The 12,727-nt window shown below is 46.9% G+C and overlaps 1 protein-coding gene across 4 annotated transcripts in view; it reads left to right on the top strand.

Moving 5' to 3' along the window:
• The window catches only part of LOC146357872 (solute carrier family 9 member C1-like), a 124,964-nt gene that overhangs the window by 46,362 nt on the left and 65,875 nt on the right, over positions 1-12,727 (top strand). For all 4 annotated transcript variants that reach the window (XM_084857511.1, XM_084857503.1, XM_084857495.1 and 1 more), the window contains exons 12-13: positions 2,878-3,018; positions 12,334-12,431. In XM_084857511.1, coding sequence (XP_084713637.1) covers positions 2,878-3,018; positions 12,334-12,431 — 239 coding nt within the window. The remainder of the gene's footprint in view (positions 1-2,877; positions 3,019-12,333; positions 12,432-12,727) is intronic.

The following is a 12,727-nucleotide window of genomic DNA, read 5'->3' as shown; positions in this document are numbered from 1 at the left end:
CCTGCACCACTTGTTCCAGGAAGGGTTGAAGCTTTCATCCATAAGAGTTTATTTGGCAGCCCTCTCATCTTATAGAGGGCAAGTACAAGGCTTTTCCCTTTTTACACATTCCACTACACATCAGTTTTTGCATGGGTTAAAGAATTTAGTACCTCTGGTGAGAACTCTGATGCCTCAATGGAGTCTCTCGGTTGTCTTGCATGCTTTACTTTCCAAGCCCTTTGAGCCAATGGCCATGGTGAATCTCCGTCTGTTGTGGAAAGTTGCCTTTTTGGTTGCTATCAGTTCCTCCAGATATGTTAGCAAAATTTGTGTTTTAAGAGTCGATCATCCCTATATGATTTTCCACAGGGACAAAGCTGACCTGGGACCAGACACTGACATTTTACCAAAGGTGGTCTCTGATTGCCATGTCAACCAATCTATTTCACTACCGACTTTGAGATGTGAGAAGGGCATTGGCTTTTTATAAGTCAAGAACAGCATCCTCCCATAAAACACAGCAACTTTTCATTTGCAACAGGGGCCCTAAGGAAGTTCTTCCTGTATCATCTCAAAGACTCACCTCGTGGATTGTACAATCTTTTAGCCTATGAGCTGTCTGGCTTGGAGCGCCTGTCTCACATTTGGGCGCATTCAACGCAAGGAGTTGCCACATCTACAGCATCTGGCAAAGCTGTTCCATTGTTGGACTTATGCAAAGTGACAACATGGTCAAAACCCTCGATGTCTGTAAAGCACTGCAAACTAGATGTCCAAGCACATTTAGACTGTGCCTTTGAGCGAGCCATGCTGTCATCGATCTTATAGTGTGGCACCTACCCATCTCCAGTAAGTGAGCTTGCAAATCATCTATATGTGATGCACAGAGACCACGAAGAAGAAAGGCAGGTTGCTTAGCTGTAACTGGGGTTCTTCAAGTAGTCATCTGTGCATTCACACAACCCACCTGCTCTGCGCCTGCACTGAGCCTCTTTTGGGAAACTTCTAAAGCTGATGAACATTTTGACAGGAACCCTCCCCCACCATCCCTACTTGGGTGTCAGTGTCAATTCCGATGTTGGTACTGAGGTGTGTTTTTTCCCTCGGATCCAAGGCCACACTAGGTGGTCTCACAGAACTGAGGGAACAGGTGGGAACCTGCTGGGATATGTGCAACAGATGGGGGGGGGGGTCCTGTCAAAATGTTAATCAGGTTTAGAAGTTTCCTGAAAGAGACACAGTGCAGGCGCATAGCTCATATGTATGAATGCACAGATGACCACTTGAAGAACCACAGTTACAGGTAAGCAACCTGCCTATGTCTGTGTGGTTAAAGCCTGCAGTAACCTCTTTAGCCACTACGGGCGGACCTCCCTCACCAGTCCATGCAATGATTAGTAGGCCAAGGGACAGAGTTACACACCTGCCCCCTATTGGGGGGCAGCCCTCAGGGGAAAAGAATGTACAGACCCCTCCCTCGGGGCTAAAGGGGTGCACTATGGCAGGGAATCAGGCTTCCTGCATTGAGCAGCGGGTTGGACTCATTGGTCTTGTAGGTCCCTTCCAACCCTATGATTCTATGAGATCTGTGAGGGGCTAGGGGTGCCAGTGAGCATGGCTTCACTGAGACAGGGCAGGTACAATGTGTTCAACTCTGACAGCTGAATAAGTTTGCTTGAAGTTTTCTTCATTGTATCACACTAAGAGCTATTCTAACGCATGCCAAGCCGAATCCTTTCTCTAGTTTTCTATATAATAATTGACCTGCCAGTAACTTTAATTGATTAATGGGTGAAAATAGTTAATGTAGGACTTGATAGGGACTGGAAAATGCTTATTCATATGAAAAACAATTTTGAAAACCAGATTGACAGCAGCATAATGTAGGCATTTGGCTTTAGAAGAAGTGAACTTTGGAAATGGTTGCACTAGTCATGGGAACTGGAGAACACTGAGGGCCACCCCCTCTCCCAGCACTAGAGAAAGCCAGCCTTTTAGTGATTGGAGATAAGAGTGGGGATTCCTTTTCCAGCACAAGAGAGAGGCTGCCTCTCCAACCTTCCTGGAACATGTTGGAAAGGAGAGGTAGACTTTGGTGTCATTGGCATACTGCTTTTGTAACCTAGGGCACAATCCAGACAAAGTTAAGGCCTTGCCATTAACTCTTAACATTGTCACCAATGTGATTTAAACAGGGCTGGCCCTGCCATGTAGCAAGGAGAAGCAGCTTGCTTTAGGTTACCCCATGAGGTGATAAACAAAGGCAGGAATTGATGTCTGAATGGTATAGCACGACATTTTGGAGTGTTGGCGTTAGAAATGGGTGGGGGGAACGTTTGGGCTGTGCTTCAGGTAGCAAATGTCTTGGGACAGTGAAGAGCCCCCAAAAGATCTCTCCAAACTGGAGGAATGGACATTAAAATGGCAAATGCAGTTCCATGTAAGCAAATGTAAAGTGACAGGCATAGCTGGGAGAGACTCCTACACAGGTCTTACTGATACAAGCTTTGTGGGCCCCTTCTTGTGACAGATTTTATTTGGACCAGCCTGGCATTCAACAGCAATAGCAGCAGCAGGACATACAGCAAGCTGGTGGGACAACCAGGGACTTTTCATCTGAGGGAACAGCCAGAAGAGCAAACAGATGTTGGATTGCTGTTCTCATCTAATTTATCCAAACCTCAATGCCATATCACCCCCTATCTATAACCACTCTTATAGGGGCACTCCCATTCTTCCCCAGGTTCACAGAAACACCAAGGCACATAGTTAAAGCCATCAAGCCACCAAAGAAAAGCAGAATTATGGCAGTACCAGCTATGTTAATTTAATACCATTATCATTGGTTTGATGTTAAGACTTGCTATTTTCTATTTTTCTTGTTTCCTTCTGCAGTTAGATTCAGAAGAAGTTAATCAACTGATCAAAACACTTAGATGTCCAGACTGTAATACTGATATTACATTTGAGAGAAGTCCTCAACAAATTGCTGACATAATGGAAGAAGCGAGGTTACGTCTCTTAACTGCACAAATAGTTCGTATTTTTTATTCTCTTGGCCCTTTATTCTAATTTCAGCACTTAGTATGATTAAGCATATGATGATGCTTCAAGAAAAAATATCCTAGCTCCTGAGAACCCTTGAATCTTAAGATGTATACTTAAGTATGAATTGAAAATACATTTTCTCAGGTATGTTCCACAGCTATTAAAATAAATAGAATTTTAGTTACCCCATAATTAAGAAAGAACAAGCCTTTTATTTATGTGCCCTTTATTACTATCTTCTTAATCCTAGAAATAAATTCTTTGTGAATCTGAGGATTGGGTCTAATGTTAGGTTATAAACATGAAGCTTCTTAGAAGTCACTCCTTTGCTATAGGATGCATGTTTAGAGAATTTTATGTATTATGGATCAACTATTCCATAATACACTTTCCCTGCCTGTTTTATATTTGTAATCAAAGCAGTTGAGGAGTGGGAACTAATCTAAAATACATGGTGTGTTTGTGTCATAAAAGATACTACTTCCGAGAACCACTTGTACTCCCTAATGCGCCATGAAATCTTTTAAACTGGACTACTACAGCAATATATTATATTTTTCTGAGTGTTTTGGCCATAATCCAGAGGAACCCAGTGTGTGTATGCATCTAGAGCTTTAAAAATAAATCTCACTGTACCATCTCCCAACTATAATTTCAAAACTTTTAACATTCTTCCTCTAGTAACATTTTCCCTCTATTCTCTGAATATAAAATTGATCTGGTGCTAGGAGGTACTTTGACAAAGCTAGAGACTGCAGCCATTAAAAAAAATCATCTGCATTTCCGAGCACAGTTTTATCAATGCTTAAAGAAAAAGAGTGGCAAACAGCAGCATGGCTGACAGATGTGCCACTCCTAATGCAAGGCTATCCTAAGTATGTATGGAAAATCATGCTGTTATTGTAGTCCTGGGACTACAGGCTTAAATGCATATAGGACATGCTGTGGTTTTTCATGGTTTCTGTGCAGTCCACGCACGGGTTATGTTTGGAACTTTCTATAAGCAGGGAAGCATTTATGTGGGAAGCCCACCCTCACCCTCAGTGCACATGCTCAAGGCTTCGGCATTCCCGGTCAGTTTTTTTTTGACCACTACTGTGATAGCATCATCAGGGATGTTCAGTTTGCTCCTTTCCCTCATAACATGAACTAGGCTTTCTTCTCTGTCTTCTTCTGGCAGACATTCCATGATGTTTGGCTTAGCCTCTCCCACTGGACAACAGGCAGAGTCCAGTTTAAAAGCCCTCTCCAGTGGGAGTGGCCTCCTAGCCTTCCCAGACCAGTCTTGCCTAGTATCAGCTACACATGGTCTATGCTGAGCTCTGTAAGCTCAGCAGTTAAAATTGGAATTTTCTTTGGCTTTTCTTTACGTTTTCATCTTTAGATTTTCTTGTGGTTTCCCCACTACCCCACCCCACTTTCCTACCTGAAATCCTAGGTGGGAAGCATGTGTGTGTGCTGAGAATAGGGGTAGGCCTGAGAGCTCCCCCCCACCGGTCAAACACCATGTGGACTCCACACAAGGAGATCTGAAGACTGCACCACCCTGTCTCGGTCAGTGGGTATTCAGGTGCACATGCAACTGGTGTTAAGCTGGGCTGTTTATTCTTTCCACTTGATAGGCAGCCGGACCAACAGAGCCTTCTCTTTTTAGCATCAAAAGTGTCTGCATGCCAGTGTGGACAGCCATGCTGTCCTAACCGGTTCCACAGACCCTCCCATTGTGCACATTGTTGGTGATAGCCTGGGCTGTGTTTCCACCAGCGATTTACTCCAACCTGGCTGCGTGGTGTGGTCTCTGTATTTCCATGACGTCGTGGTCATTCAGCACCAGCCCTGCATTTTAATGCGGAAAAACTGCTTCTTCTGAGACTGATTATAGTCCGACTTTTCTGGCTTACTTTGGCTCTGTTACTAACCTGTTTCCACAACCACACTGGGTTCAGTATCATAGTCCTTCCCATGGGGTGTCTAGCCCAGCCTTTGTGGGTGTGTTGCTCTGACCTCAGTGATCCAACCCTTTCTCTCCCTGTTTTCTGGAAGTTTCATCACTGTTTTGGAGCAGGATGACAAGGGACCAACTTTTAAAACATCATTGAAAATGAGCACCAGAACACAGCCCATGACCCCAGTCAAGGGGTGTTTTCTCCCATTGTGCTGAATGAGGCCTGCGCTCTCAATGACCGCAGAAATAACAGAGAAGCCCCTCAATTGACACTGCACATATCAAAGCCCAATTCCTTAAATGCGATTAAGCGCGATTTCGAGACCCTGGTACATTTCCTTAGGATGTAACTCCTTCACAGCTTCCATATAGAGATCCTGTGTGCTAAAATGGAGGCTGGGTTCCATCTCTTTCCCACAAGAAATCCATTAGTGTCTCCTCCCATTGTAACTCCCATTGCAGTTGATGAGGCTTGCCTTTGAATGCCCACATCAGAACTTAAAGAGATTCCCCCTCAATTAAAATAGCACACTTTAAAGCCCAATTCCTTAAGCGCGATTAAGTGACCAAGCAGGATTACGAGGCTGTGATGAATTGCCTTTGGAAGAAAGGACTTCACAGCTTCATTCTAGAGATCCCACAGGTTACAATGGGGGCTGGTTTCTGTCTTTGTGTTTACTGTAGAGATGTCAGCGAATTCCGCGACGGATCTCGGTGAGGCCGAATGCCAGTGCATTCGGCCCCCCATAATCCGTCGCGGAACGAAGCCCCCGCCCCCCCAACCCACGAAAGGCACGCAAAACGGAGCACTTACCTGCTCCTGTCCGCACTGCTTTGCGAATGGCGGCTGTCCTGCGGCCGTCATTTGCTTCCTCCTCTTCAAGCTGTGATAGGCTACGTAAATACTTAACGTAGCCTATCACGGCTAACGCAGAGACGCCATTTGCGTCCCTGCGGAAGCCGTGATAGGCAACGTAAGTATTTACGTAGCCTATCACGGCAGGGGGAAATTTTTTAAAAAAATTTACATAGCCTATCACAGCTCAATACAGGGACGCAAATGGCGGTGGCTACGACAGTTGCCATTTGCATCCCTGCAGGGCTGCCCAGTGGCCGGATGTCCGGCTGCAGGCAGCCGGAGCCGGCCGGCGGCTCCGCAGCTTGGCCACAGAGTGGAGCTGGCCGGACAACATTCCGGGGGGAGGGACGGAGCGCCTCCCCCCCACTGCGGATGACCCTCAGCGGAGCAAGGTAAGGGATTCGTACATCCCTAGTTTACTGCTCTCTTTCCCCCAACAAACCCATTACCGTCTTGTCAGAAGTAACTCCCATTGTGGTCAATGAGGTCCTCTGGGTTAAAATGGGGGCTGGTTTCCCTCTTTGTGTGTCCCCCCCCTTCCCCAGCACAAGATATGTGTGTCTACTTGGAAGTAACTCCCACTGTGCTCAATGAGGCTTGCTCCTGAAATGCAGGTGCATCTGGAAAGGAGAAAGTGGAGGGGTGGGGGGGAGCCTCTCTTCATAGCAAAGCTGATTCCGTTTAAAAAATCCAGTACTCCTCCATTAGCGTCTCCTTCCGTTGTCCTGGAAACATGGCCGAGGAGGTGGGAACACTGATGAGGTAATCAGACCCAACCCAGATGCCACCCAGCCATCAAGAAAATAATTAGGTTAGAGCTCAGTGGAAACAGCACAGAGCCCCACGCTACAGCGATGATAAGCCGGGTCTTTAAGGGCTGTGGAAACAGGAAAAGGAGAAGATGCAACTCGGGAAACATCGCAACAAAGGTGCAAACGAAGTGAAGCCGATAGCATGGAAACACGTCCTTGGTTTATGCACTCTGCCCACTCAGGTGGTAGCCAGGCTGCCAGAGATGCCTTTTTGGCACAAAAAGCACCTAGACTAGCAGTGTCAAGCCCCTGCATCCAAGGACTGGGATGCCAGGAATTGCTGCTGCCCTCTGCCTGCCTACATCTAGCCAGGGCCCAGGCAAGGCTTACAGTCAAGTTACCAACAACAACAACAACCCACCCCAAAAATGACTGAGAGAGCAAAAGCAGCAGCACTTGGGGAAGGCTCCTTCAAGGCAGTCCCACAGCAATGACCATCAAACACTTTGGGAATAGTGAGTTGTGCTGGGGGTTCCACCCATCTCTGTCCATTAAAGCCAGAACTTAGTGGGAATCAGGCCCACCATTCTGAAGTCTCAGTAGGACTGGATGTGAAGAAGGAGGGGAAATTTTTGGAAGAGGATATGAATCTGCCTTGCCCAGCTAAGAGTGACTGTTCCCCTTAGATCAGTTACCTACAACGCTAGCTGAGATAATCCATACCTTATAGCTGGAGATAATAGTAAAAAGCCCCTCTGCCAAGGCTGTGCCAAGGGGGCAAGGTAGTCTTAGTCCACAGCGGCCTCCAAACCTCTAACTGTACCCTTTCCTGAAGTTATGGATAGGGTGAGGAGGGCAGAATGGACCAACATGGCCAAGGGGAAACCATCACTCAGGGCCACTAACAAAATCTATTCCCTTCCGGAGGAGGTCATGGAGATTCTCAAGGTTCAGGTGATGGATGCTGCCATTGCAATTCTTGCTTCTTCTGTCATTCTCACTGGGGGCATGTCCCGCTCATGGGGGAGCCAAGGTTGGAGAAAGTCCTAACACAGAGTCAGAGGCAGTCTAAGCCAGCAGGATTCACACAAAAAGCACAGCACCAGGCAAGGATGGGTACAAACATGAAGTCAACAGGCAGTCTTAAGGTCAAGGCCAGCAAGGCTCAAACAGTACCAGGCAACAAAGAGTTCAAACATAAAGTCACAAGGTGATCCAGGATCTACTCACAGGATGTCCACGGGCTAGGAAGTCAGAGGCAAGGTAATCAGGGAACAGAGCTGGTGTAAAGACATTGTCCCAGTAGCCTTCCCTGCCTACGACTGAGGCTTGTAAGCTGGAGCTTCCAGAGCCCCATCAAGGACTCAGCTGCAGCATATCAGAGGCTTCTGGAAGATGTCTTCCTTGTGAGGAGGGCTCTGCTGACAATGAGCCCTTTACTCATGAGGAGCCTTCCTTTACAGTGGGTACTTCTCACAGTGATCATTCTGACCTGCTTCTCTTGGGGACTAGGTTGTCACTCGGCCCCCCGTTTCGGAGGCAGAGCTCCCCTTCTCCTTTGAGGATGGACCCCCATGACCATATCCCCCAAGGGCCAGGTCTTCTGAAATGGCCTGCTCCTCATTGTGGTTTGTCTCTGGGAGCTCTAGTACCTCCTCTGAAGAGGACTCCTCCAATGGGAACATGACACCACTTCCCTCCCCACGATTGCGCCTGACAGATTTGTGGTGTTAGCTTTTCCAGGAATCAGTGATGGCAACCTCCCATGATAGTTCTTCAGGGCTGTGACCCTTTGAATCAATGAGATATTGGAGGTGGCTGCTGTGGGAGAGAGTTTAAGGGCACAATCCTATCCATATTTAGGCAGAAAAACGTCCTACAACTCCCAGCATCCCTCCAGCCAGCCATGGTGGCTGGGCCATGCTGGAAATTGTAGGACTTTTTTCTGTCTAAACACTTAATGGGATTTCAACCTCAGATGTAGGCCACATCGTATTCTTCTTCTCCTTCTAAGATCACTGGAGGTGATGGGGCTGGTTGGCCAGAGAAAGGATGGTCCAGTGTGGCAGGAGCCAAAAAATGGAACATGGGATGAATGCACAGGGATGGTGGCAATGGCAAGTGTTAGGTAACTGGGTTAATCTGAGTAGTCATGGGAAAGGAGCCTATGAAGTGGGCGTCTAGTTTACAGCTTGGCTAGCATGTCAGCTGTGGTGGCTTAGTGGTTAAGATGCTGAACTGCAGTCTGGAAGGTCGTCGGCAGATCAGCAGTTCGAGACCCGAGTGCTGCGTGACGGAGTGAGCTCCCGTCTTCAGTCCCAGCTTCTGCCAACCTAGCAGTTCGAAAGCAAGAAATTGCAAGTAGATAAATAGGTACCGCCTCAGCGGGAAAGGTAGCAGCGTTCCGTGCACCTCGGTGTTCAGTCATGCCGGCCACATGACCACGGAAGCATCTTCGGACAGCGCTGGCTCTTCGGCTTAGAAACGGGGATGAGCACCGCACCCTAGAGTCGGACACGACTGGTTGGGGACACCTTTACCTTTTTAGCATGTCAGCAGATGATGAGTGGACAGTCATAGAATCATAGAATAGTAGGGTTGGAAGGGGCCTACAAGGCCATCGAGTCCAACCCCCCGCTCAATGCAGGAACCCAAGTCAGAGCATCCCTGACAAATGGCTGTCCAGCCTCGTCTTGAAGGCCTCCAGTGTGGGAGAGCCCACCACCTCCCCAGGTAATTGGTTCCATTGCCGTATTGCTCTGACACTCAGGAAGTTTTTCCTGATGTTCAGTCGGAATCTGGCTTCCTGTAACTTGAGCCCATTATTCCGTGTCCTGCACTCTGGGATGATCGAGAAGAGATCCTGGCCTTCTTCTCTGTGACAACCTTTCAAGTACTTGAAGAGTGCTATCATATCTCCCCTCAGTCTTCTCTTCTCAAGGCTAAACATGCCCAGTTCTTTCAGTCTCTCTTCATAGGGCTTTGTTTCCAGTCCCCTGATCATCTTTGTTGCCCTCCTTTGAACCCTCTCCAGTTTGTCTGCATCCTTCTTAAAGTGTGGTGCCCAGAACTGGACACAGTACTCCAGATGAGGCCTAACCAGTGCTGAGTAGAGGGGAACTAGTACTTCCCGGGATTTGGAAGCGATGCTTCTATGAATGCAGCCCAAAATAGCATTTGCCTTTTTTGCAGCCACATCACATTGTTGGCTCATATTCAGCTTGTGATCGACGACAATTCCAAGATCCTTCTCGCTCGTAGTGTGGTTGAGCCACGTATCCCCCATCTTGTAACTGTGCATTTGGTTTCTTTTTCCTAGGTGCAGAACTTGGCATTTGTCCCTATTAAATGCCATTCTGTTGTTTTCTGCCCAGCACTCCAGTCTATCCAGATCACTTTGAATTTTGTTTCTGTCTTCCAAAGTATTAGCTATCCCTCCCAATTTTGTGTCATCTGCAAATTTGATCAGCATTCCCTGCACCTCCTCCTCCAAGTCATTAATAAAAATATTGAAGAGCACTGGGCCCAGGACTGAGCCCTGCGGTACCCCACTCGTTACCTCTCCCCAGCTTGAGAAGGTCCCATTGATAAGCACTCTTTGAGTCCGATTCTGTAGCCAACTGTGGATCCACAAAGTCATATTTGATCCCCAGCCTGCAAGGGGCGGGGTCCCAGTTGCCATTTCTTATTTGCAAAATATTTATTTGATTGCTTGGATTGGTCCGGTTGCTCCTGTAAGAGCAGATGTAAGGCCTGAAGTCCTTGGTCAGCAGCCAGAATGGAGTATGGTGAGATGCTGTATGTGGATATTTTTGCCATCTTCTATAACAAGCAATGCCACCTGTTCTGCAGCAGAGTGAGAGTGGATCCGAGGTCTTTGGTGGATGCCTTTTGCTATAGGTGGACCAGTCCTACTAATCCTGCTCATCACGAGTTCAATCGCCAAGATACAACAGGACAGGACAACTGTATCATTGTCATTCTTTGGTGGCTGAGAGGTCCTGCTCCTCCTCTCCCCATATGACTATTATTGCCAGCTGTAGGATACAGTAGGCCCGCTGTCCTGGAATTGAGGCAAAATCATCTATCCCAACATCCTCAGGCACAAGCTGACACCAAGTTTCATGCCAGCCTTCCTAGAGGAGGTAGAATTGGTGCTGGAAGTGGCATTTAAGGCATCCACTCAAACCTCCTACTTGGCAAAGTGGTCTTGGTTTCTGATGTTTGTAGTGCAGCATGAGTTTGGTGGATGGATGTGCCCCATATAAGATATTTTTACAATGTCTTAAGACTGAGGGTCTTGTATTTACTTCTGTTAATGTTTATTTAGCACTGTCTCCATTTTCACTGTCCTGTTGACAGATACTGCTTTTTCTCACTTGGTGGGGCGTTTTATGAAGGCCTTGCTTAACTTCTACCCTCCTGTTAGAGCACCCCTGCCTACTTGGAGCCTCTCTGTGGTACTTGCTCAATTAGTGGCCAAGCTATATGATCCCTTAGCTTCCTGTGACTATCTGCTGACTTACAAAGTCACGTTTTTGTGGCCATCACCTCAGCTAGAATAGCTAGTGTACTTCATATGCTGCACTTAGACTCCTTGTATTTGGCCTTAGATAGGCTGAAGCAGGATGTTTATTTTTTTCCTTAAGATGTTTTTTGTGTTTCACCTTAATCAAGACTTGGTTCTCCTAATTTTCTCCCTCCCCCCAATTGCTGCTCACTATTGGAACTGTCCTTCCACACCTTGGATGCCTGGCGAGCACTTGCAATTTACTTGTACAGGCCAACAGGATTCAGTCAGACTGTTCCTTTGCTATGAGGATCCCAGGAATGGTCTTCCAGTCTCCACCCAGTGTTTTCCCCACTGGATTTCATTTTCTGTTAAGCTCTGCTACGAATTGGCCAGACCTTTCCTTTGTGGTGTGTAGCGTGCAGACTCCACCAGGGCCATTGCATCCTCTACAGCTTTCCTCAAGGGAATGTCTGCTAGAGCTTTGTTGTGCTGCTGATTGGTTGTAGGCTCAACATTTGTCTAGCCCTATAGACTTGTTCAGGTTTGGATAGTCAGTTTGCTGTTCTCCCAGATACTACAAAGGAAAAACACACACCAGGCTATCTGTAACTAGTTATTTGAGGGGAGTTGAGACCCCACCCCCATGCACTGCTTACTTCTCTGTAGCTTCACCTTGCCCAGTGCTCTTTTCCCAGCCAGGCTAATACATGATTCTGGAGATCTAAGGGGAAACGTGCCTGGGAAGAAAGGCTGTGATCAGGGAGAGGGTTTTATTATCTGCCAGCTGAGCACCCCATTTGCTCTAAAAACTGGCCACACACATGCTTTATAGATATTGGGGCTGACCCAGTTTTAAACAAATAGGTCTGCCACCATCCCATCTAGTTTGGGGCTTGGGTTTAGAACGAAGTCCAAAGGTTGACTTAATTATTTAATTAAATATTATCAACTGGGTCGTTTGATGATTGCAACATCTAGTGGTGACTTGCATGTGTGAATTATGTGACCTCACAGATCAGCACCACACGTAAAGCTTTCATCACCTCAGACAATGCTTTTCAATGGAGTAGGCTGATTCAGCAGTGAATTTTCAGCATCAAAGGATAAGTGTGTGTGCTTGTGTCGAGGCTATTGCATAGGTATGTTGAGTGGGTACATATTGCTATACAAATAAAGAAATCAGTAATTCTGTCTTTTGATTTATTCAGCAACTATTCCATTTGTCAAAATATAGGCCAGTTATCAGAAGCAATACAACAGTGGAATGCTGAACCAAGATGCTGCCCAAACATTAATAGGTGCAGCAGAAAGCTACGTTGATATTGAAGGAAAGTAAGTGTTTCATTTTGATCAAAGAAAAAGACATCTGAATTATTTTTTAAATTGCACCTATGGGGTTGGATCCAACTGTGGGGAGTTCCCTGTCCTCTCCTCCCCCTGGCAGCTCCCTGTGCGTGCCCCAAATCTACTCCACAGGGTCCTCCAACCATCCAGAACAGGTTTGTAGGCCCACAGTGGGCTGCAGCAGAGTGGGAAATCTGTTCCACTAGCAGAAGGACACAGTTGGATCCAACCCGTGGTTTCTTAAATAATCATTATAACTAGACATGTGCCTGAACCACAAGACT

This window comes from Heloderma suspectum, chromosome 1 (assembly GCF_057233095.1).
Source record: "Heloderma suspectum isolate Gila_16-S chromosome 1, 16-S_ref, whole genome shotgun sequence".
Classification (NCBI taxonomy): domain Eukaryota; kingdom Metazoa; phylum Chordata; class Lepidosauria; order Squamata; family Helodermatidae; genus Heloderma; species Heloderma suspectum.
This window is presented reverse-complemented; position numbering and strand designations above follow the sequence as displayed.